The sequence below is a fragment of the Filicampus tigris genome, chromosome 14 (genome assembly GCF_054856515.1).
Source record: "Filicampus tigris isolate MCC_2025a chromosome 14, RoL_Ftig_1.0, whole genome shotgun sequence".
Lineage (NCBI taxonomy): Eukaryota > Metazoa > Chordata > Actinopteri > Syngnathiformes > Syngnathidae > Filicampus > Filicampus tigris.
In genome coordinates this window covers 9,049,560-9,076,318 of record NC_141230.1, presented here as the reverse complement: position 1 = coordinate 9,076,318, position 26,759 = coordinate 9,049,560, and the positions used below count along the sequence as shown (strand labels likewise).

Genomic DNA, 26,759 nt, shown 5'->3' with positions numbered 1-26,759 from the left:
GGGAAAACGCAGATTTTCTCCACTATTCCTGCAATTTTATGTCTTCTCTCATATGACTGATTAAAAAAGTTTGACTGTTATTCTTCTATTCTTGTAGTAGCCGTTTTTGTTAGGGGGGTGGGTGGCTGAAGATTAATTTGACATATCGTTGGTGTCAGGTGGAATGCTCGTACATCCAAACAATGTTTGTTCAACCATTAACGTTGCATTGTCAAAGCCATTTTCAACACTTTAGATTGGTCAATAATATGTAAAAATAACAACCACACGTGTTTTGTATAGATTTGTGAAAATGTATCAAATTCACCTAATTGTAACAGAGGTTTTAGCCTGACACCAGCAATGTATACATACTGCTTTGTACTCCAACTTTGGTACTTTATCAGTGTCATATTTAACAAAAACATATTCCATGATTTCAACACTTTATGCTCACAACGTCTGTTTTTTTTCTTGTGGTCCTGTCTTTTGTCAAAAACAATCTTTTTGTTGAAATACTGTATTGCAATTCTATTTATTTTCTGTGAAACAAAACAACCTTTTTCTTCACAGAAGAATTACTTTTTCATCACTTTTTTCTCCATAATGGGCCTTATGCTGAACTTCACGTGATCAAAATCGGAAATAAGGTTGCCAGACTTCCTGTTTGTGTGCGATAACTACGGGCTGACACGATTGTTTGATCCAGCTACAATACTGTTTTTATCGCTTGCGTCTTTGGACTAAGGTTAAACATATGTATATAATTCATTTGTGCATAATACTGCATATGTATGAAATGGTATGTGTAAACACGAATGAAGCCTAAACATTTCATATGGTCATCTTTGGTAGCTCTTGAAGACAGCTTGTGTAGAAGAGAAGACAATGTAGATGTTCCCCAGGTGACTTTGTCCCGGTCTCCTGCCATAGGGCTCCGCTCGTGGCCGTAAGGAACCGTAAGGAAGCGCTTCGTCCTGTTTTGCCAAATGTCAAAGTTTTTTGCCCATGACTACTATTGCACAATTTCTTTTCGAGTGTTGTAATGAAGCACGTGGTCAGGCTCAGTGAAAATCTTAAATTAATTCAATACAGAAATATTTGTTACACAAACTACATTTGGAAATTGTTAACAATTCTGAACACATTTTTTGTTTGACCAGTCAATTTGTGTAGAAGTTAAATAAAGACCATCCTATTTATCAAAAATAACTTGAAAATAATAGTATAACAGTCTATAAAAAATCTCTAGTGCGAACAAAAAAAAAACAAAAGACAATGTACATTTGATTTAAAAAGTAGCTGGCCGTCAGTTGCGTCGTCACTTTGGTCGACCGAGCGAGGGTCCGCGATTAAGAAGAGTTCAGGCTGAAATGGTTCGCTCAGTATGAGCGATCCCCATTCCTGGGTGGGCCGTGTCCTTGTTGCGTGTCCCTCAATTTGAGCTCATCTGCTGTCGGTACAGCCGTAGCACCAGGTCTCGAATTTCGTCTCGCTTTTTGCGCACCTGTCGCCGCGCAAACCAGCGTTGCAGGTGGAGTGGCAGATCAAAGTGCACCACGGGGTCCTGGAAGTACAAAGAAAATACTAGATTAGTCATCCCATCCATCCATCTAGGGCTGTCACAAACTGTTTTTAGAATCGATTCTTCGATTGATTATTCCATCCATTATTTGAGTAATACCTCCCTCCCCCCAACCCACGATCCAGCTACATAGATATATGCTAGACAGCGGGAAAGACTACATTTTTAAGATGACGCAATGTGTTTGCTTGTGAGCTGCCTTATTTATTCAACAACTCTTATCATAAATCGCCTGGTGCTCAAAGAGTTTTGTCCACAAATTGGTGCTACAAATGCTTCGTAAATGAGGCCCATTGAGAGCACGCAGAGAAATGTCTTGCTGCGAGACATGTAGACCAATTGATACTTTTGAAAAAGAATATGTAAGCCTTTGGCAAAATTGTTTACTGTTACATACAGTTAATCTTTATACACTACAACTATAGCAACATGTTCATTTAATGTGAAACTATACTACAAGTTTAATACTTTAGTTTGACAAAATGAGAATGTTGAATATTGTGCAAATACAGTATTTTAGGCATTTCATCAAAAGGGTTTGTTTACATTGATGTTGTAATGCATCAAAAGAAACATCTGATGGCCTTCTCAGACTACACGACTTTTTGGTCGATGGTCGCGCTTGTCAGACTACCAGATAATATCGTTCTGGGTCTTGGACCGGGTGAGACGTCACACTACAAGTCCGTCACCGACTCGACCCCGTCCAATCATTGCGTACTTGTGTCAAGATTCTGTCCATCGGCGCGGGTCCGGCGGGGAGGCGGGACAAGCAGCTGTGTTGTCATGTTGATGGAGGCATTATGTGCATGTACATTTGATCTCTGCTCTGAAAAGGCCAATAAATTAAAAAAATAAAAAATAGAGAGACTATGGACCTGTTCCTGGATGGTGGGGAGAGGCCAGTATGGACCGTCTATTCTCCAAAACAACCTTAAGGTAACAAATTTGTTTAATAACACATCCCAAAGTTTGCTTATCAGCTACTGGCTTTGCAGTTAGCAAACGTAGCATGAGTTGAAATGCTATGTATACTTTCCAGTATTTTACCCTCCTATTCCGTTTCTTTGCAGAAAGCATTTTGATTGTTTGTATGTGCGTGCTGCGTCCAGTCTCTCGTCATAAGTAGAAAGGCATTGTCTTCCTATTGGTCAATGCCAAAAACCAATCGAAGGACAACGTAGGACATGTCACACTATGCGGCAAGACGAACACAAATTCAGACATGCCAGAACTTTTGTCGTGGCGGCCGTGAAGCATCTCAGAGGCCAAACGACCAATCGATGAGTATGTTACACTACATGGGCTACGATGCGTCAAGACAACTCAAAATCGGCTACAAGACACTACGTTTGTCTGCGACACGTCTGTCAGCCCAAAATCGGGGTACACTCGCGAAGTCTGACATCGGCATTATTCGGATAAATAAGGTAAGGTAGTGTATTAAAAGAGAACTAGCTTGTTCTGTTTATTGCTAGAACATTAAGAGAACTAGCTTGTTCTTACATCATTGTTGCTTTATTTTTACATTTTGGAAAGTTAAGTGGAGTTGGTTTTAAGATAAACTCACTGTATCATAACTTCGTATTGAAATCGCCTTAATCGTATTGAATGCTATCGTTCACAAAAATCAATACCACTGTTTTGAATCGTTAGGCCTTATCGATCAAAAAACGTATCCTTACATCCCTTGTTGATAGGGTATAAAAATGAAGGAGTTTAGTACCTTGAGGAAACTCTCCACATACTGCAATAGATAGAGACCACAGTCACTGCTGTTGTCCTGCAGAGGAACCTGACAGTGGGAACTTTTCATCTGGTCGGGACCAAAGTCACGTGTCGAGCCACGTCGTGCTTCCCATTCCGACTGGAGGTACCTGACAATACGAAACAGTCACGGCGTGAGCGTCTTGCTAAAACACACACATCTACGAGGACGGCTTGCTCACTCTCGCAACACTTTAAATATGCGTTCATGAAGAGACAACTTGAGGGAGTCCATGATGAGAATGCAAGGCCTGAAGAAAAAAAAAAGGAGTCACTCCAATAGCAGTAGGAAAGAAAGTATTCAAATGGAGTAAGGCAGCCATTTTGTGTCCACTCACCTCTTTGAAACAATCTTTCTATGGCAAGTGTTCTCTGTGCAGTTCTATTACAGAAGCAAAAAATATATATATTGAAGGGATAGATAAGCTGAATCATGTCTTTTAAAGAGTGGCGTCTGCTGTAATAGACACTTGAGCCACTATATGAGGAAGCACGGCACAAATAAATAAATGATCGATTCTGACTCACCACTTGACGTGGAGAGGATTTAGTTGGCTCATTTCCTAGAACACATGAAATAAACTTGATGATTTGCGTTCATTCAGGTGAAATAGATGACTGTGTCACTTCATGGAACAGACCAGATGCCGTGTCCGCACCGTCGCTGTGGTTCAACTTCAGCTGTGTCGCCGGCGCATCATTTGAGTTTTCGGAGCCTTCAGCTTCCTCTTGCTCAGGTGACTCGTCCGTACCGTTGTGCCAACTTTCTATCCAGGGCTCCAACCTGGACTCCTCTAGTCCAGGAAAGCAGATGACTACCAGATACCAGTGGGCCCTGAAAAAACAATTATGAATTTTACATTATTATGTTTACATTCGAAAACAGCAATATTATCTTCCACCATGTTGTGTTTTTAACATAGTCATCAGAACTTGGCATTTTTTTTGCCTAGTAACATTACAACTTCTGACAGGACTCTTTCTCCAGATTACTGGTAATCCAAATGTAATCTTTGCAACATTTTTTGCCCCTCAGAATATTAGGATTTTATTCTTGTAATTTTTTTTCGCTCAAAATGTTACTACTTTATAATCGTTTTGTTTTTTTCGAGATCTTCCCACTTTCTTCACTTAAAATATTCCACCTTGAGTCATGTCTTTACAGATTTCTCCATTGAATATTACAACTTTATTCTACCAGCCATCCAATATCTGAGCCACTTGTCTTCACGAGGCTCGCGGGAATGCTGAAGCCTAGCTGTCTTCGGGCAGTAGGCAAGGTATTCTTGTAACACTAAAATTCTTTTCTTCACAGAACATTATTTAAGTCTAGTAAAATACGTTAACCCCCCCCCCCCCCCCCCCCCCCCATTACAACTTTATTATCATAACAGAACTCTTTTGGAATAATACAAGTTTTCTCGTAATAGTACAACTACTCTTGAACAGTAATATGTAAAGGAAATCCTAAAATATCACTTTATTGACAAAACTTTATATTTAACCTTTTTCTTTTATACCACTTTTATTCTTGTAACTTGTGAATTTAGCCTGGTAACTTTGTGACTTTTCTCCAACTCGTTTGTGCATACATGTTAACTTACTCCTGATTGACAGGAACAAACAGGAAGTCCTTTTTGAAGATGTCTACGTGGCGCGTCCACGTCTTCACTCTCTGGTGCCGCTTCTGCCTCTGACAGCTAAATGTTCAGGGGGGGGGGGGGAAATGATGAACAGAAGTTCTTGCAAATACTTTTTCTTATTGAGATAAATAGACTCACGATTCTGTGGCATTGCCTTCGCTGGCATTATCTCTGCGAGTGAGCTGCTTGTAGAAGAAGCTGCTGAAGATGTGCGAGCGCTCTGCAACATCCTGCAGCGAGTTCTGGAGGAGGTACCTGAGTCGAGAGCGCACACGTGAAAAGCACACCAACTGAAGGCGTTGGTTTCTAGTTGTCGGTACACTCACTTAAGGTAAAAATCGATGATGACGTCATTGAGGTATTGGCCACTGTCGAGACACTGCAGGTCTTCCATTGTCACTGTGATTCCACCTTTGAGCGGCGGTGGAGGAAACTGGATCAATCTATACACAAGTTGAAGAAAGACCAACTAAGCAAAAAATTATGAGGGTGAGGGGCGGGGTGGGGAAGTGACATAATAAGATTATGTCAAGTAAAGTCAAGTAACTTTCAATGACATTGAGTGCAACAGAACAGATTTATTCATATTATTTCGTCCTCATTCATACATTCGCAGGGCTTACCGGTGGGCCAGGCCCTGGTGTTTGTATTTAACCCAAGTGGAGTCTGGTTGACACATGGTCACTGTGTATGCTCCTGTAGTTCTTCGCCGACACAGCGTGTAGAGAGGGGTGTCTGCCGTTACGTCCTCCTCCTCCTGTAACGCAACAGGAGAACAGGATCTTTTACTGCAAATGTCTTTACCCTTTGCTCCTCGGGAGACTTGTTTACACTGCTGGATTAGTGGCCAGTAGGACTCCACACTATAATGTATTTCAGATTTATTGTGACTTGACAGGTGCTGCTGTTTTGCTTAGCAACAGTGTTCAAGCTAGCTCCTTTAATGTATGTCTGAGAATATTAGCATCAATGAATTGAGCTAGCAAGTGCTGATTAATTGGATGTTGTGTATCGGTCATATCAATTTCAGGCAATGATAGTAACCACAGGGGTTTTTTTCCTGAGAAAAAAATGCTTGCCCATTTGCAGTAAGGTGCGTATTTCTTTAAAATGACCAAGAAAAATACAAACATATGCCCAAGAACAAACTTGGTGTGTTGTACCTCTTGATTCTCCTGATCTTCGTCCGTGCTGAGCTGCATTCCAAGATCCACCTCAGTATCCTGCTCCTGCGTGGAGGATGTCTCATGCTCAAACTCGAGGAAAGTCTGCATCTCGGACGCGTCCACCAACAGTGATTGCTTCGCCTCTGGTGCCGTCTCCTTCGGTGCATCCACGTCCGAATCGGAACATGAACTGTGTCGGTCCAGTTCGGTTGTGGAGGTGGCCATGTCCAGGCCGAGCATCTGCAGCAAGAGGGGATCTCGGCCGCTCGATTTGATCAACTCCAAGCTTTCGTCTAGTGAAAGACCTGGATTGATGTAGTTCCTCAGATCAAGAATATCGACATGGCTTTCGTCATTTGACAGACCATTGAGACAGTCTAATTCCAGGAGAGAGTGCAATAGAGCCCCCTCCATGCTCAGCAGAGGGTCTTTGAGAGTCAGCACGAGGAAGGGGCTTGGGTTTCCTATGGGAACAAGAACCATCAGAAACACAGCAGTTGTTCGAGCCAGACGGAGCTTGTTTTAGCCTTTCAGATCTATTACCAGTGCTGGGTGGTACGGCATGTTGGGTACAAAAGCAGAGAAGATCCCTCTGCAAAGTTACAGCGGCACTTTGTGTCACACAAAACAAAAGGATAGTACAAGGCTCAGCACTGGATAGCCAGCAGAGCCCTCTGGATTCCAGCTCCTCCGGCTCCCAAACGCTGTACCTCCTCAGCTCTGTACGCTCCAAGGTCAAGGTCACATCGAGCTGGCGGCTTGAGTCTGAGGACGAGATGAGAGCAGAGTTGTCTTAGCACAGATGCTTCATATGGTTGAATGACACCCTTAAACTTGCCCATCCCTTTTTCTTGAAGGTGATATGAAGGGACACAACAACATTACCTTTCAATGGTATGATGATTTTTTGGTTGACTACCTGTCGAGGGGGGAAAAAAACAAGTATATTTACTGTACATCACGGTCATTTCCTTAAAAGGTGATGATAACGTGTGTGCCTGTGCGTGTGTTGGAGGGCATCATTTACCTTAAGGTATCCATTTGCTTCCCCTTGGTAACCTCCACAGAACATGGAGGTGAAGGCCACACCTAGGAAAGAGCACTCGATTGTGCGGGTGGGAGAACGTGACCCTGACTCGCCCACAACCACATGCAACACCTGTATAGAAAATGTAAAAATGCACAATGAGTTACATAGACAGCATAGTACGAAGATTTGATATCCCAATCACGTGGCCTATGAGTACACAACAGGACAGTTTTAAGCATTTAGCCAAAATCAGTGGTAATTATTTTTTTCCCCACTAAAAACCCAGTGTATGAGCCATCAGGCATTACATTACACATTCAATACACTTGAGTAGAAGATGCAGTATTGCAGTCTTAAATCCTTTATCTGCATTGTGACTACAGCTCCCCCTGCTGGGCATTTCTCAAAGAAATTTTAAAAAATCATCTAAACTTCCTTCAGCGTGAAACCATATTTCTGGCCTTTTCAGTTTGAAAGCTATCATTTCTTTAATGTTCGAGATTTGAACTTCATATATTTCCCAACAACATTTTTTTCAACCAGAGATATAGTCCTCAATTTAATGATGTTCTGTGGAATTCTTTTTTTACTCTTCATTTCTGAGGGAATTGCAATTTGTAGTTCTAGTCAGCACTTATGTAGCAGTATTCTTTACAAGAAATATTTCTGAATGACCTTATTTTATAGCAATCACATCTCCTTGTTGTTCTTCGGTGGAGGTTCCATCGCAGAAAAAAACAGGAGACTGAGGCATTCAAAGTAGTTCTGGACAAAAAAGTTTTATTTTAATAAGGCCAGTTGATTTGAAAAATAAATAAATAAATTTGCCTATGCTTTTCGGCCTTTGTAGACCTTCGTAACTAGATGTGTTAAAATAAAGATCTTTTATCCAAGACTACTTTGAGTGCCTTAATCTTCCTGTTTTTTGAAAACCTTATTTTATGACTTGTGCTCAAACAAGTTAACCTTTAGATATTTCACATATTGAGCCCACCTCCACTTTCTGCACGTCAAGGCCATCAGGTTCTTTGGACACAATTTCCTGTGACGAATGCTGCTCGCAGTGCCCGGCTCCTCCATCTCCACTCAAGAACAGCGGACGAACACGTCTGACTCGACGTCGAATTACATCGCCACTCTCTTCATCGTCACTGGACAGCACAACTGAAAGCAAAAAAGGGTCAAAAAGATGATTCACCTCTCATTAAAAAAAAAAAAAAAGTTAAAATGTATGTTCAGAGCCCGTAAAAAAACAAAAACGGTGCTGTGAGCGAACGCAAAGATGGAAAGGGAACGCATCTTAGGGGCTCTGTACTGAAAATACTAATGCCCTAAATCTAAAAAAAAAATAAAATAAATAACATTTGCGAACATCCATATTTTCCCAGGTCAAATTCAAAAGGGACTCAATGTCTGAAGCCTGTGGCCAATTATAAAAATAGTTATACATCGAGGGTTTGCAGTCCACATTTCACTTTTTAAAAAAATGTGTTATTTAGTATTTTTGCTGTTTTCCGCAATTTCCTGCACGTCTCGAAAAAATTCAGATGCAGCCAAGCCGAACATCACTATCGTTTTGCCAGCCAAGCCGAACATCACTATCGTTTTGCCAGCCGCTGAGTGCCAATTGTGTTCTGTTATTAGACACGTAGCACGCTGTTTGCCTTGCTGATCACTTCCGCATTTACACTTCCTGTAAGTAATGGATTGTTAGCGGAGTGACATCCTGAGATGCATGGGTCATGCAGTTTCAAAACAGCATTGAGGGAGTCACCAGGGATACAAAAGAAGAAAAACAGCCAGCTAGCACCTGCCGATAACTATTCATAAACAAACAAAAAAGTCACTGATGTAGAAGGGCCGAGACCGTGTTGATGCGTAGTTGGACTATTATGCTCATGGAGTAAGAACATTTTACGGTCAGTTTTAACACATAACTAGTTTGTCAGTTTGTTTTTTACCAATATTTCAGCGTTGAAACAGGAATGTATTGCATTACACAGGAATGTATTGAATTACTCTAAATTCATCATCATCAATGTCGTCATTTTGAGTACAGGTGACATTTTGTGTTATTCATTGATCCCTCTCTCTTTAACATATTATACTTATAGGGAGTAAAGGAGAGAAGTAGTATAAAAGGAGAGGAGTTTTGCACTAGCAAAAGCATTGGAAAGAAAACATTCTACATTATGGTTTATGCATATATTGTCGTTATGCAAAAAAAAAAAAAATACAGTTTCAGTTTCAAAGGTTTTCTTCTTTCTATCCAAAAACTAACAGAAGTATTTTTTTCAGTTAACTGTTTGGTTTTCATAAAAAACAAAATGACACTCCATACTTTTTTTTTTTTTTTTTTACATTTCATGCATTCTATTCATCATTATCATTTGCAAAAAAATATCATAGCCACCAAAAAAAAAAAAAAAAAACATGTATTGCCAAAATTGCTTTTTGCTTTACGTGAAAAACAAACAAAAAATCTATAGAAACATAATATCCATACTCCATCCAGTCTCAGTGCTGCTTATCCTCACTTGGGTCGCAGGTGTGCTGGAGCCTATCCCAGTTGATTTGGGGTGAGAGGGAGGCACATTTTGAACTGGTCGCTGAAATTTAATAACTTCCTATTGAAATGAATGGAGCATGGATGGGGAGACTCAGCAGGCATTTCAGTTCTTATAAAGTAGTCCAAGGGCCATACCAAATTTGTGAAAAAATTAAAGGGAAAGTCAACCCCAAAATGTTCCTTACAAGAACACGTTCTATGGAGCCCCACTAGTCGAAACATGGCATTCTGATTAATATTATGTTTGCGTAATATGAGTTACCCAGTAAAATCCACCCGTTGGTTCAGCTTTAGAAAACGGGTGAGCTGTGATTGGTTGTTACCTGAGCCCTGAGCAACTGTGATGTCATGTTCAGTCAATAGAAAGTGACAAAAAATGGCCGCCCCCTGTATTTTGCTCCTTAACTTATATTTCACAAATGCAATATTAATCAGAATGCCATGTTTAGACTAGTGACGGCGCATAGAACATATTTGAAAATAATTTGGGGGGATTGACTTCCCCTTTAATTATGTACCGTATTTTCCAGCCCATAAGGCACACTTAAAATCCTTCAATTTTCTCAAAAATCCACAATGTGCCTTGTAATGCGGTGCGCCATATGAATGGGTGAAGGTCAGCTTTTCAGTTCATTGTCTTTAAGTCCTTCCTAATACGTTTGAGTTGCCATTCTCATGCGCATCTAATCGCTAGCAGGCGTCTATGTTTGCGTCGTCTGAACTTGGACTACTTACTGCTTCTCTGTGTTAGAATCATGGGAAATGTAGTCCTACTAGCCTAATGTTGCGGTCAGCTGAGCGTTTCTGCCTGCGTGTTTCCAATGTTACAATGTGGGATAATATTACTGTAGTCTGTGAGAAGTAAACCTCAAGTTAAATTCCTTCCATTTACTTTCATATTCATGGGCAACTGTGTTCGTTATACCGGAACTCGAATTACTTTCTGCTTTTGTGTGTGAGAATCATGGGAAATATAGTCCGAGACAACGCTGCTACATTCCCAGTACACCCAAAGCTTTTGTGGCTGCGTATTGCCAACATTACAATGTGGGACCGGATTGGCGCAAGGTAATGAACAAAGTCAGCTTCCGAGACGGGCAAAATATTTTAGATAATGGTGAGAGTACTGACTTATTTACAGTTCTGTCAACCATGATAGCATTCAGCATTAGCCAAGGTAATAAAACAACCACCGTTCACCAGATTGACTAGTGATGTTCACGTTTTTTTTCGTCTGTCGGAGGATCCCCTTCTCCACCCCCGTGTAATTACACGGCGAACAAAAACAAGTGAGACACGCGGCGCTACCTGATGTTTTCAGTCAGTCTGAATGTAGCATAATAGCACTAAATCTATCAAATAAACATACAGTACAATTAGAATAAACTATTTCACAACGCTTCACAAAAATAATGCACCTTATGACCCAGTACGTCTTGTGTATGATTTATTTTTATTTTTTTAAACAGCCTTAATATTAGTATTAGTATTGATATTGCACCTAAAAATACCCCACTGGTCTGTAAAATAAAGTCGTATGACCGTTTGTATTTATGAGTTTCTTTTTTTTGTTTGTTTTCTTTAGAATTACATCAACTACTTTTTCGGCCTGTAGATTGTCTGCCTCAGAAAGAAGCATCATTCTTCCTGTGTGTACTCACTCGGCTCTCCCGGGATGGCAGGGGCAGAATCGTCCTGTGCGGGAGATCGACTGCAACCGGGAACTCCGATGACGCCCGCCGACTCCGAATTGGGATTGGCGACTTCTCTGCCAGGCGACTCCAGGGAGAACTGGACTACATTGCTGTCCGTGTTGTGTGCTTCACAGTCTTCCATGTTGTCCACATCAGAGTCTTCACCGGGTTCGACCAGACTAACCGGGGCCAGTCCTCCGTCTCGTCCACCTTCCCCAATCAGGCATAGCACGCTTTCTCGTTGCCGTTTTGGGCTGCTTGTTCCATTGCACTTGGTCAATCTGCCTGCATTTCTTTTCCTCTTCTGTTCACAGATAACAGAGACAACCTTTGAGTGTCTAATTGTTCGGCATTGATTAATTTATCATTGAATAATGTCAATTTTGGAGACTTTGTTGATCATTCCTTGAAGCGAAAGAGGCAGAATGCAGTGCACTACTTGATTGAAACCAGTAGGGCACTTTTAATTCTCTTGCAAGTACCATATTTGCTCAAATAGTGGTCCCCACCATCAAGGCCTTTTCACACTGCGCTTATTTTTTTGACGGTGTTGGACGGACGGTGTTTGCTTCAGGGCAGCAAATGAAAGGATGACTGTGCTCCGGTGCAAGCTTGCCCATATTTGGAAGTGCTTGCTAGCAGCCAACCAGGAAGTAACGAGGAGGCTTTTCCCACTGGTTGGTTTGTTATTATAGCACTCCATATCTCTCCAGCTTCTCTACATTGCATGCGCTTTTTTTGATGTCAAAAACACCCACCTTGTGCTTTGCAGTGACACTTGCGCTTTTGCAGCACATAAATAATGAATGGGTTCGTTGATGAAGCACTGCAAATAGTTTGAAAAAGCCTTAAAAGGTGAAGTGTCTGGATTAGTCGCAGGGTGATTCATCCACTTGAACAAATATACATCTGTCCTTTAATTAATGGCTCAACTTTCCACCCTCAGGGGGAAAAAACAGGCAGTAAATGGAATAATATCATATCCAAGGGCAGGTGTATTTAATATTTGTGGCCCCCAAACTGTTACGGCCCTCTACAAGTTCAGACGAACTTGTCCATTGTCAGAGTATCAGAATAGCAACTAAGTGAGTAATTCAATCATAATACAGTAATAAGTAAGCGAGATTTCATTACACAAACAGATGTTCGCTGTCGACCGACCCATTTATTGTGTCTTGCAGTGCACAGGAGGCCACCTGCCGCACGGTGGGTTCCTCGTAATGAAAAAGGATTTCCTTCATTGTGTTTTTTGTTTGGGTCAGCACTCAGCACAAGCAGACATATCAAGTACACATATTGTGTTTTAAAACAATTTCTAACCCTATTTAGGATTTTATTCGTACCAATGCCCGAGCAGTATGCGCCTCGCCGGCCATTTCAACTGAATGGAAGAGAGTTTGTCCTTTCAATATACCCCACTTTCCTCATGATTATCGCCCACATCCTATTTCTGTAGCAACGTGTCTCTTCCTTGACTACCACTATCATTTTGTGGATTAAAAAAGTGATACAATGCAAGATATTGTATGGGGAGTCTCAAAACGCAATGCTTGGTGGCCCAATTCACATTTCTGGAAGTCCACACATTACATCACCCAATGTGAGGGTGGATAACTTTTTTTTTTTCAGTCAAAGTGGGGTTTGGAAGCATTGTGCACTAAAGCTTCGCTAAATGTGTCAAGCCACACAACATGCAAGGACAAATTGGTACATGGTAACACACATGCTGATACAGTTAACACGTACGCACGTGTTAGATTTGGCCTCTTTGGCACAAGCAATTAGATGGGTGACTTGAGCTTGGCCGTTGTGCAGCTGTGGCCTTTCCTCCTGGCTCAGCATCTTCCTATCTATCTGAACTCTGGCACACATATTGTAAGAATAATAATGTATATCATGATTCATGTGTTAGATTTTTATTATTAGGCTTGTTAGCTTTATTGCACGCACGCACGCACGCACAGACAGACAAAACAAGTTCAGAGTGTTCCAGCTGCTTTCGCTCCCCTTTCCCTTAGAGCTGGAACACCTTTGTAATCAGGGCCTTCTAAGAAAATTAAAAGAGAGGAGGCGCAGGAGCCGGGTAGAGGGTTTTAGGAACCCTTCCCTGCGCTCTCCTTGCAAGAAAAAAAGACAATATTGTGCCGAGTGTCTTCTCTCCTCATTGTGCGCGTTGTTTACTAATGTCTCACTTGGTGTGAACCTGACACATATCTAGTTGCAATCAGTTAAGACTGTAGAGTCAAACATCGCCACATGGGCTAGGCACAGTCACCTCCCCCCTGTTGATGGGCGACCAAGCGAGTATAAAGAACAGAAAGAACCATTTTGGACAGATTAGATTTTTATTAGATTTGCAGAATAAGGCTCCATGGCACTGTCTCAATCTCCCTGGCATTCAAAAAATTGTTCAACTGAGAATACTCAGTATCTGGTAGTTACTGTTAGTATTTATTTGTATTATTTATCATTAAAGCACAGTTGCAGATGAGGATTTAATTTTTCTTATTGCCGACTTCGGAAATGTTGCACAGCCCTAATTTAACGTGTCTCTGATTATCCCTAAATTTAGTCCAGCTATTCTAGTAGTATTGTTTGGTTTTCGAGCAGAAACTTCGCGGTTTTGTGCCAACACTGCCTGCTACTTCAAACTGGTCATAACTGTCTCCACTTTGAGTAAGTATTGTTTTGGTGATGAGCAGTGTTTTGTTTGCGCCAACCATACCTTTGGATTTAAGGCCAAGTTCAACCTTGGCTTCATCGGACGGTACTACATTTTCCCACATGCATTTGGGAGATTTTATGTTAGTTCTTGGATGTTTTTCCTTGTGCAATCAAGCCACCCGAACCGATTGCCAGACATGCAAGGAAAATGGCAGATTGTTGTCATATGCACTGAACAGCCAGTACGTGCCAGAAACGCCTGCAGCGCCTTCAATGTTGCAGTTGGACTCTTGGCAGCCTCCCTGCGGAGTTTTCTTCTCATCTTTTCATGAATTTTGGAGGAACGACCGGTTCTTGGGAAGGTCACTCTTGTATAATAATGTCTCCACTTGATGAGGACTGTCTTCGATGTGTTGCATGGTATATTTAACGCCTTGGGAATTCTTTTGTACCCTTTTCCTGACTAACACCTCTGAACAATGCAATTCCCCTGATGCTGTGAAGCTCTCTGCGGACTCCCGGAACCGTTCAGATTTTAGAATGCCGGTGCTAAGTTTCGATTCCTAGATAGAGGCGAAGAAGAAACACGAACAAAGTATGACCGATTTAAAAAAAATAAAATTGTGCACAGCGCGCAGCCCCAGGCTCCTGGCGCCGAAGCTGCGTCGCAATAGCAAGGTCGCTCGCCCCCACTCAAGCTGCCGTGCTCCTCCGTTAGCTTCATGCCGGCCGGCAAGTGTGGGCGCCGGCGACGCTGGACGAGAGCGTTCACCGGGCCCTTCCTACGGATCTCCACAGCTGCAGCGGCAGCTGGGACATCGCGGTGGAAGCAGTCGCCCTTCGCGGGGTTGGTGATCCTGCCCGGGCCGGCCTGGCTGACCCATTTAGCCGACGCCTAGCCATAGAACTAACGCGATGCGGCTCATGACCCAAAGTCAGAATCAGCTAAGTTCGTCTAATGGCAACATTTGCCTTTAACTTCTCAAAAATAAAGCTCTTGTGAAAAATAATACTAAATAATAATACAAAAATTAGTATTAAAATAAATATACTGGTTAAAAAAAACAGCCCTTTGAGTAATTCAAGGCAAAGTTCAAAAACAGTCAAAAGTTCATGAAATTAAAGAACAGACGAGTTCATTTTCCAAAAATAACTCCTTTTTTCCCGTTAAAAATCGGAATCGAGAAACGTTAGGAACCGGAATCGAATCAAAGAACCGAAATCGGAACCGTCCAAATTCAAACGATGCCCAACCCTACCAGTAACGCAACCGAACTGGAGAGCCACAAACAAATCTCAAACAAGTCGGAGACTCCCAACTGCACACGCACACATACTAGCTCATTAGCAGGTGCCAGAAATACTGCACTGAGAAAATGTTCTATCCCAATATAGGTAATTTTACATTCTGATAACTATATATCTCGAAAAAAAAAAAAACTCCTTAAAAAAAAAATCACATGAAATTAAAGGCAATTGTCTGTCATATATTCATAAAATACATATAGAACACAAACTAAATTAATAAAAGATTAATACAAATAAAATAAACAAATATCCAGTGGCCAAATAAATACCAGTCAAAATGTCTGGTACTACAACCACAACCACACTGCTTACCATGTATACATCCAGTAAAAATATTACAAAGTGGAGGAACATTTAGAGACATTTAGAGAGTCTCATTTTACAAAAATGGAGGGGGTCCAGGGTTTGCCCCTGTGCTCTATCAGGCTGGCAGGTCGCCCACCTTTTCTTGTACAAATATTGAAGCTTGGGGTTAAAATTTTGTCAAGTGCACGCACCACTGGCTGGGTTCCATTCACTTGAATGACAATGGATTGTTGCCAGGTCTGACAGGTGCCGTAGGTGGTGGAGGCAACTGAAGCTGGGCTGCTGAGATGGGCTACGGCTAGGCTAAGGTAAATGCTAACGACTCAAACTCTGCTGCCGAGTCCCTCTACCTCAAACGTCAAACCCATAACACACAAAACGGTGATCTGGAACAACTAGAGGGAAATTGCTAAGTTTGGAACTACTGAATTTTCTTAATCACAGAAACCTGCACTTTATTGCACGCTTGCGACTCTAGTGAAGTGGCTCAGAAAATGGATGGACGGATAGCAAACGTGATGACACCACTGTCGTTACTGTCATAATAGTAGTTAATACTTGTTGAAGCGTAGCTATGGGAAGTGATAGTTTAAATCATTGTTTTTTTATTATGGTCCTTGAAAATGTCTTCACATGAAAATGACCATTAGCACTAAAATGATTGGGATCCTGTAAGTCAAGGCTAAGTAAATAATTCGGTGAGTGATTTATTCTTTGAAGCATTCATATTAAATATATAAACAGTAAAACACTCCCGCGCACAGTTCTGCTGTAATGTTCCTGACAGAATTTTGAAAATAGGAAAATGAAGATAAATTGGTCAGGGCGAAAGGAGGAAGGGAAGGAAATAAAAGACATTATTTTACTCTGCCACTACAGATAGTACTGTACGTGGTGTATGTGTTGTGTTAATATTTGTTTAATTTTTTTTAATGAATTGTGAAAAATTTATCCAAGATTGTATTGTTATACATTTCTAAGCAAATGTTCCATATCATTGAGAATTGAAAGATAATTGCACCTAAAGTGGAAGTCAACCCAAACATATTTTTTTTCATATGATGTTCTCTGCAGGCCCACTAGTTGAAATATGGCATTCAGATTAATATTGCGTTTGTGGAATATGAGTTAAGCAGCCAAATCCATCTGTTTTTAGCCATCTGAGGGGGAGGCCATTTTGCCACTTCTGTTGAAAATGAAAATGACAACACAGATGCTCCAGGCTCAGATAATGACCAATCATGGCTCAGCTCCAGAAAACAGGTAAACTGTGATTGGTCGTTACCTGAACCCTGAGCGACTATCATTTTCCCCTGATATGGCTAAAAGCGGGTGCATTTTGCTGCTTAACTCATATTCCACAAACACAATATTAATCAGAATGCCCTTTATCAACTAGTGGGCCTGCACAGAACATATTCTGGAAAAAAACATATTTGGGTTGACTTCCTGTTTAAATATGATGTACTGTACTTTATTTTTGCTCTGACATCAGTATCAATGGCATTTAAAAAAATAACATAACAATAAATAATTTGCCAAAGGCTCGGTATCCCTAATGGGTACCATCATTATGTTGGAATGTTTGGCGGCCACTCACCAGACAATGTTTCTTTTGAGTCCCAATGTCCTTGATGGGATTTGGGGAAAAGTCATCAGCGTCTCCGGCATCCTCCACTGGCTTCCAACTCACTGACAAGCCGCAGTCTGTAGACAAAACACCACAAGTACTGACAACCTGACTGCCGCTAAGAACACTGTGTTGTCAAGAAAGTAGGATAGGAAAAATGCACTGCGTCATTGCAGATGTTTTTTTGGCCAGGAAAAATAACAGCTTGGAGTATTGTTAAACCTGCACTGAACTTGTGATGGACGTGAGCTAACAGCTCATCCAAGTGTTCTTTTAAAACTAATTAAGTATGATGCAATGAGGCGGTTCTAATGTTTTTGGGACTGCTGTTGCATTGAGGATTTGCTTATTTATGTGACATGAACCATTCTGTATGTTGTGTCAGCACTGCATCTACACGAGTGAGTCTCAAATGGTGGGTCAGCACCCTCAATTTGCAGGTGGACCCATTCTGGGTGGTTTACAGTGCATTTCACTTTTCCCACATTTTGTTATGTTACAGCCTCATTCCAAAACGTAATAAATTAATTTGTTATTATGTTTGCAAATAAATTAAAAAATAACTAAAAAAAACAAAAAACTAAACATGTACAAAGGTATTAACAGCCATTGCTCAATTCTTTGTTGATGCACCTTTAGCAGTAATTACAGCCTCAAGTTCTTTTTTTAATAAGAAACTACAAGCTTGGCACACCTACGGTATCTTTGGGCAGTTTCGCCAATTCCTCTTTGCAGCACCTCACAAACTCCATCAGGTTGGATGGGGAGCATCGGTGCACAGCCATTTTCATTTCTCTCCAGAGATGTTCGATTGGATTCAAGCGTAGCTAAGTGTCCGAAAACTACAAGCAAGCCTCATCAAAATTCATATGCACATCCCTACTCATGTCCACTCGAACATGTGAAAATATAAAAGCGATCAGCCAAATATTTAGGATTTTGTGAAGGTGATGTGCCTCTTCCTACGAGGAGCTAACACTTTATGTCCATAAAATCCAAAATATTGGGATGATCTTTTTTTTTATCTACAGAATTTTTTTATAGGTTGAAGTGGACAGGAGTGGATGTGTGCATATGAATTTTGGTGATGATTTGGTCAAGGTTTTCGGCTACCAGGCGACGTGAAGCATTTTTACTACGGATGGTCCGATCAGGTTTTATGACACCGATACCGATCATGCATGAGTGAGATCGGCCGATACGATACAGATTTCGATCACATGGAATATCTGTATATTTTTCCATTTACTTATGGTGACTGCTATTATGCAATATTATCTGAAAAAAACAGCCATATTATTGCCGTAATTTTGACAAAAATCTATATCATTTTCAAAAGCATGAAGAAATACAAAACCGTTGCTGGCAAAATACAACAATTACTCAGTCACAAAGACAACTGAAAAACTTAAATTTACCAGCTTTTAGTAACACAGTTTTTAAAAGTTTCAAAAGACTTAATTATGCAAAAAGTCAAATAAATAACATGCCACCTAAACATTGCATGGTTCAGAATATAATCAAAGTAGAAAAAATAGTCACATGCAGGCTTCACTTGACTAAACTATTCAATGAGTTCCTAAATTGAAACGACTCAGGAACTTGCCGTGACATAAGACGCATGTTCCACCAGGTCCTGTTGCGGGATGAGGCTCAATCCATTCATTATCCGAGCCAAGGTGCTAGTGAGGGATCTGTGGACTGAGAAGCGGGGCTGGGATCCCGATCCCCCATCTCGATCTTAAACCCACACAAGTGAATGTGGAGCTTAAGAAATCTATATTTTGTCCCCTCACGGGCCTCCAAGAGCCAGGATTTCCTGACGGGCCAGGCATTGATGACTGCATAACAATCGAGGAGCTCCAAGAGCGGACCTTACGCCATCAGAGTCCAAACATAGACGACAAGACCACCCTTACTGCGGATGACTACACTGCCGCAGAGGTCATGGTGCTGCATAGGGTGCAGCGAGAGGTCTTCCCCCGAGAGATGGCATGTTTGGAACGGAAGGTGGAGTTGCCTCACGACAGCCGATTTAGACAGCTGGCCCCTGAATTGGATGAAAAGGGTCACCTACGAGTTGGAGGTCACTTGCGCAGGGCCCAGGGTCTAACCGAGGATACCAAGCAAGATACCCATCTTGCTGCCACAGAAGCACCCCGTAATCGATCTGGTGATCCGTCAACACGATGCAAGATTCCATCACCCTGGATCGGAGAGACACTTTGCGTAATTGAGAAGGCGGTATTGGATACTGCGTGGCCGGGAGGCGGTACATCGGTACCAGGGCAGGCGCACAGATTGCCGCAAGTTAAGAGCCAGGCCAGTTGTACCTATGATGTCTGACCTCCCTGCGGATCGTCTCCAGATCAACAAGGCATCCTTCCATCACACAGGCGTGGATTGCTTCGGGCCTTTCTCTGTCCGAGCTGAAGTCGGACGAGCGACAGCCTAACGATGGGGCATCGTCTTCAAATGCCTCACCTCAAATGGAATCCATCTGGAGGTGTTGGCGGACCTCTCAGCCGTCAGTTTTCTGATGTCCTTCCGCCGTTTCACCGGAAGGAGAGGGCGTCCCCGTGTCCTCCTATCTGACAACGGGACCAACTTCCATGGTGGGGAAGTTGAGCTGAAGAGGAATTACAGAGACATGACGGAGGAGCTGAAGAAACAACTAGCCCCCCCCCTCTAAATCGACTTTCGGTACAACTCACCGAACGCACCCCATTTCAGTGGTGTCTGGGAGAGGGAGGTCAAATCAGTGAAAGTGGCTCTCAACTTCGCAGGTTTCCAAAGCTGAAGTTCTTGCTACTGTTTTGGTCGAAGTCGAAGCGATACTAAACTCTAAACTGTTGGGGTACACAAGTAGTCACCTGGCTGACCTGGATCCCATCACGCCCAACTACCTCCTCATGGGGCGGCCAGACACAGCTCTTCCACTTGCCACCTATGGTTCAACCGATGACATCAGTGATCATTGAGGCACAGTCAGGCCATCGCTGATCAGTTTTGGAGGAGGTACACTTCAGAGTATCTTCCCAATCTGCAAGGCCGTTGCAAATGGCAAAGAGAACGCAGTAACTTGGAGGCTGGCACTCCCGTCATGATAATGGATCCAGCGCTACCCAGAGCGCATTGGCTCCTGGGCAGAGTGAAGACAGTCCTCAAGGGAAGGAATGGGCGAGTCCGCTCAGCTATGGTGGACACCGGCCATAGAACCAACCACCGACCAGTGGCTCGCCTAATTGAGCTTCCCCCTCACTCTGACCCTGCTCCCCCTTGATAACAAATCTTCATTTATATAACTGATTTCCTTCCCATAAATCAGGGGGTGGCTGTTCTGAAGGTTTGCATGTTTGTGAAATCACTGTTTGAGTTCTGCTGTATTGTTTTGTATTGTTATAATGAGTTGAATTCTTTCTTTGAGTACTGTTTGCCTTTAACATTGGTGTGACGCATGTATAGGACAATACATTGATTTTATTGGTCACGGGATGCCTCAGTATGGAGACCTTGAGTGACAGAAAGTCACCTTGGAATAAATTTATTATAGTGTTTTGTATGTTGCAAGTCTTTACTAACTCTTTGCTACCTACCGACAACCCGGTAGTCCTCCCCATTTGCGCTGACAAGGACTGTCTGCTCCACATCATTGTTGTCTTCTCCGTTGTCAACGTGATGTAACCTCTTCCTAAAGCTCGACCTGTAAATGCATGAAAGTGATTACAATTGACCATATGTAGAATTTGAGAGTTTAAGGTCATAAACTATGATCCCAAAACACTTTGTTGCATTTGAAACGCTTACAAACATCTCAAATACTGCTGTACCCTTAAATGGCAAGTCAACCCACAATTCCCTTTACAAGAAAATGTTCTATGGAGCCTCACTAGTCTAAACACTGCATTCTGATTAATATTGCATTTGTGGAATATGAGTTAAGCATTAAAATCCCCACTGGTTTTCATGCCGTGTTAAGTCCTGGTTTGGTTTCAGCTTTGAGTTTCAGTGTTTTGATTTAGTACTTAAAAAACTAAAAATGTCTGTATTTTTGTCCATGTCCAGTCACTTCTCCAGACTCCAGGATCAAATTTACTCCATTAAAATGTCATGCTACCTTTGTAGGGATGAGGGGGTGCGTTTTTGAATACATTTTGGCATTGCACTCTTGTTCGTGCCATTCCTGGGCGGCTTCTGGAATGGTCCTTGACATCTGACGGCTTCTTTCTTGCACTCGCTCGGCGTTTGTACTTCTTTGTTGCAGGTGCGACCCAGTCGCTTGTCCAAAAAAGCCTTGCCGATGTCCGTCTTAAACACATCGGTCAGTACCAGGCAAAGCCTCTTTCTGCAGGACAAAAAAAGAGATGTTTTACTCATCACATCCTTTTACCGACAATTTAAGTTGTCGCTGAAATACAATAGCAAAAGTCAAAAGGGGATGCAAAGGGAGGAGGGGTAGACCCTAAGATGACATCGATAAACCATTTGGCGGCTCCTGATAAGCTTGGTTAGAAGAAAGGCTAAGCTGCTGCTTGAGTGCCAAGTGGAACAATAAGAGAGCAAATGATTGTTTCTTTATCAGGGGTCACCAACTCCAGTCCTCAAGGGCACCTGTCCTGCAGGTTTTCCATCCCTCCCTGCTGTAACACACCTGTTAAAATGATCAGGATCCCTGTTCTATACCATCTTTAAGTTGTAAAATTTTGAAGTGATTAATCAAACCAGTCTCCTCACAGAAAAAGCTCTAAAAGGACATCATTACTATAGCCTGTCACAACACATCAAGGTGCTCACGTGCAACACTTCCAAGTTCATGTCAGCTTGTGGTTTCTTACAGTAGAATATCCAAAACCTGAAAGTGAGACAAAACCCTTCAGGTGATTCCTTGTGCCGCTTTTCCACTGCACAATACCAACTCGGCTATCCTAGTGCGAGTAAAATGCAAAAGCCGCACAATTGGTTGGAATGAGACAAATTCATCAACGTCAGGTAAGTCTGATGTCAAATGGTGGTTTGACTTGCAAGTGACTTGACATGAGTTTTTTTAAGCTTTGAGCTGACTCTCAAATAATGTTTTGCTTTGACTTGCGGGCAAAAGTTTGAGATAACAGCACTAAATGATGGTCGGACGAACTTCGCAATAAGCAGCATTTAGGTAGATCTTTGAAATCAGAGGGCAAGCACTGGCTTCAACCTGTTTATTGCCACTCCTTTACTGTCAAACTGAACATAAAAAGATAGAATTACACTGTGTGCATTTAAGATAAACGCTTAACTATGCATTTAGAAAGTCAGCTCTCTTAATGGCAGGTAACAATGTAAATGGCCATAGATGGGCTTGTGAATAGCCAATCAATATTGTGGGGTTATAACTAGGGCTGAACGATTAACTGCAATATAGCTGCAATATAGTTGCGATTTGATAAAGGTGATTTCCTTATCGCAAAAGCTGCGATTAAAATGGCCATTAAGACGTGCAGTGGAGAGGAGGAGGGAGGGAGGGATGAGCGCACACTGCTTCTTTGCTAAAAACTAACAAAACAAAAAAAACACTGCTTCTTTGCTGATCACAGTTAGGATGGGCGAGGCATTTAACAGTCAGGATATTTACAGAGACTGGAGTGGGAATGAGTGGATGTGCACATTTATTTGGATGAGGAATGCCCCCAGTTTTTCGACCGACAACACACCGCCCAATGGAATGTAACAGCCGAAATGGTGCATTCCAATGTGGCCACACACAAGACAGACGAAAAGATGATGAGTTGCCGCCGAGTGGTATTACCCGTTGGCGCTTGACATTATGTCATAAGTAGCCATTATCTTACTTTTCCTACTGGGTGGCGTGTGTGATGTTAGTAAGGGGAGATCGGGTAAGCTTCAATTTTTTACATGTATGTTTTATTTATTTATACGCCTATATGATAAGTTGAGTGCCTGATTTAAAAAGTGTCTTCCACATTTACATATCATGTTTCGTGAAATGAAGTGACGTATTGGTAGAGCCACTGGATTCTTGTTTTTTGGGCAATAAGTAGTAGAGTTATTAAGTGCAGTCCACGTTTACATCATATTTCATGAAACAAAGTGATATGTAGGAAATGTCAAAGCTACTGATTTGTTTACATTATTGTTGTAATCTGCACTTGAGTTTGTGCGTTACCAGTATAGTATATACTTATGTTTACACCACACCTGTGTAACAGACTTATGTTATGTTACCAAATTGCACATCAAAGTATTTAGTAAGTTTATACCTGTAATTGTAGTAGATAAACTGCGTTCCATTTGAATTATCCATATGCTTCATTTTACCTTTACCTCAGTATTCTATAATGCTTAATAGATCTGATATTGTTTGTTGTAAATAAGATTAATTGTTGAAAAATACATCAGAAAAGAACCTTGGAAAAAAAAATACTTGCAACTCATATCGTAATCTTTTGGAAGAAATTGCAATTCGATTATTTTCCATAATGGTTGCGCCCTATTTGTCAGGTCACTTTTTGGTTCGTTTCTACCTGTGTATTACAATGACGAATTTGCTCAACTAATGAGCAATCAGCATTGTTTTATATAACACAAATGGTTTAGTCCAAGTTGAATAGGTATAAGAAATAATAACCGAGAAAAATATACAACTTCTTTGCTAGCATGTTTTTTTTTCCCTGTGGATCTAGATTGGTGTTGACTCACCTGGCCATCCCCCATTTCACCATAGCGGCATGATTGTGATCAAATGTCTTGGTTCCGCTTTTGAGCCTTAAATCCGATTTTTGGGGTTTGCGACCAGGAATTGCAGCCCAGGACATCTGTTCACAAAAATAATAATGATGATGACACAACCATATGACAACATTTGCTTCCATCTGATAAGCATGGTACCCATCTTTCTAACTTTCCATACTCTGGTGAGCAACTTAACATGAGGTTTCTGAGAGGTTTATCCATCTGAATGTGACAGGAATTTTTTTGTTTGCATGCTTGCATATAATTAGAAAAGCACAGGCTATTTGATAGACTGTACTGATATAGTGTACACGAGGGAGTTTCGTTATATTTAGGTTGTTATTACTGTGCACCAAAATATGGCTGCTTAGTTAATTAAACGACTATAAATTAGCAGACATAGACCGACACTAATCATAGTCAATCAGTCAGATAATGACACATTTCCTCAAATAGTAATCTAGCAAATAGATGCCGTGCCCCAATTAAATGACCAAGATGTTATCCATTTGCTGCACCTCAAACAGATACACACCTTTTCCCTCTCAAAAAAGATACTGAGACATTGTGTATCACGGTGGGCATCTTTACCATCACACGCCACCTGCACAGCTGACGGAACTTCTGTAAAGCTCATATTCACAGTGACAAACTGAACCATAGTCTGAAAAAAATCAACATGTCTACGCTTTAGTGAGAGACAGAGGCCAGCATACAATACATAATAAAAATGGCTGCCCCTGAGCTAGCTAAAAACGGGTGGATTTCTCATATCCCAATAAGTGTGAAGTGGACAAGAATAGTAATGTGCATTTGCATTTTGGTGTCGATCGGTCGCTGTTTTAGCACTTTAGTACTGATGTCATTATTACATGCAAACCTATTATATAAGTGCCAATGTTAAGCTCACCCAAGTGTCCCTTGAAGAGGAATTGTAAATGCTTGAAATGTTTCGAACCAAAAGACAGACGAAAAGATGATGAGTTGCCGCCGAGTGGTAATGCCCGTTGGCGCTTGACATTACGTTATAAGTAGGCATTATCTTACTTTTCCTACTGGGTGGCGTGTGTGATGTTAGTAAGTGGGTAAGCTTCAATTTTTTTACATGTATGTTTTATTTATTTATGCACTTATATGATAAGTTGAGTGTGTGATTTAAAAAGTGCCGTCCACATTTGCATATCATGTTACATCTCATGTTCATAAATGAAATGTTGCTCTTGTGATTGCAGCATAGGACAGTCCTGTCTTCAGGGAGAAGACTGGCGATGTCCACGTGAGTCCCACTTACCGGCTTTTTCCTATCAACTGTAAATGGAAGCGCCATTACGGCTTTCTGGGTGTCCATCATGACTGCCAAATGAGTAAGGCACAGCAGCAACACTAGGACACACAACACAACATATCAGTGATGACAAGCTTGAGGGGAAAATGGACCCAGAAGAAAATTCAGCTCCCAAGCGCAACTTTGGGAAACCATGCAGCAAAGGTCTTCGGACAAGGAAGGAATAATAATTACCACACATGTAAAGACATAAGCACTTAAACATGTTGTTGTTGTTTTGTTCTCAACAAGATAAACCGGAAATGTTTGGAAAAGACTGACCTCGCGCGAACTTGACTGCATCTTGACCAACTCGTGTGATACCTTTGAGGTCCTCGCGTTACACCAATATGCATGTTTTTGGCTTTAATATTTGTTTAATTTAACCAAGCAACTTAAACTAAGGCTATGTAATGTGGTCATTCGGGTTTGCGCGAATGTGGCATTGGTTTAGTCTTTTCGGATCTCCAGCTACATTTCAAATGAAAATAAAAACCGCTGTTAGCCTCGCTAAGCGCACAAGGCTAGCAGTGCAGCTAGCTCACTCAAACAAAGATGCACAAGACCGGAGACAGCGAAATCTTACCATATTCCGGAGTTTTGCTTTCGCTTTACGTGGACATATAGTAGACGTCCATATCCCTTTCTGAGAGCGAGCACTTCACTCCATAGGCAACGCGCAAAACTGATATATGGTCATTAGTGGCAGCGAAGCGGACGGCTATTCAAGTCAAGACATACACACAGAGGGTTCTCTAGTTCTACATAGCTACATCCGGGTTACACCGGAAACTACGCTACGAAATAAAATGAAAAACATACAGTTTCTTTAAAAATTATTTGCATTCTTTTCATGTAAATATTTACGTAACACATAGCAACTTTGGTTTTCATTTTGGAGCAATTTATTTCCTGATCATTGTATTGTATTGTATTGTATTGTATTGTATTGTATTGTATTGTATTGTATTGTAGTTCTTCAAGCTCTTGTTTTTGTTGACAATATATAAAAAATGTGTATTGCTTTTGATAAAGATTTGTTCACTTGAGGCGCACTAGTCTTTATTGATGATGTCATGATGGTAGTCTACAAAACCATTGTGTCTGGCAATTTACAGAAAAATGCATCCAAACTTATCGGGAGAAGCTTCATCATGCAACAAGACAATTACCCAAAACTCACTGTCAACAAAACAATGGACTTCATCAGAGGTAAATAGTGGTAGGTCTTAGACTGGCCAAGTAAATCACTCAATAGAGCCTGAATTTTACCTCCTGAAGAGGATTCTGAAGGGAGAACCCCTGAAGTTCTAAATCTATATGAATGGCTAGATATTAGCCAACAGGTTAACCGAAAACCAATAT

The 26,759-nt window shown here is 41.4% G+C and overlaps 1 protein-coding gene across 2 annotated transcripts; it reads right to left on the bottom strand.

The window, feature by feature from the left end:
- Nucleotides 1-356: 356 nt before the first annotated feature.
- On the bottom strand, nt 357-26,159 carry LOC147136233 (sentrin-specific protease 7). 2 transcript variants are annotated; one of them, XM_086052239.1, is made up of 22 exons: nt 25,362-25,425; nt 24,662-24,734; nt 24,038-24,153; nt 21,459-21,686; nt 20,938-21,044; nt 17,312-17,418; nt 11,401-11,737; nt 8,165-8,334; nt 7,168-7,299; nt 7,026-7,059; nt 6,684-6,905; nt 6,138-6,604; nt 5,598-5,731; nt 5,301-5,417; nt 5,113-5,229; nt 4,936-5,031; nt 3,973-4,166; nt 3,860-3,894; nt 3,670-3,713; nt 3,514-3,582; nt 3,291-3,441; nt 357-1,546 (listed from the first exon to the last, which is right to left on the bottom strand). In XM_086052239.1, exons 2-22 carry the CDS (start codon nt 24,662-24,664, stop codon nt 1,415-1,417), a joined length of 3,012 nt encoding a protein of 1,003 aa, XP_085908365.1. In that variant the 5' UTR covers nt 24,665-24,734; nt 25,362-25,425; the 3' UTR covers nt 357-1,414. The 2 variants fall into 2 exon arrangements, with proteins under 2 accessions (XP_085908365.1, XP_085908364.1); XM_086052238.1 differs by lacking the exon at nt 24,662-24,734 and adding an exon at nt 25,981-26,159 and having other exon boundaries at nt 360-1,546; nt 25,362-25,453.
- Between the last annotated feature and the right edge of the window lie 600 nt (nt 26,160-26,759).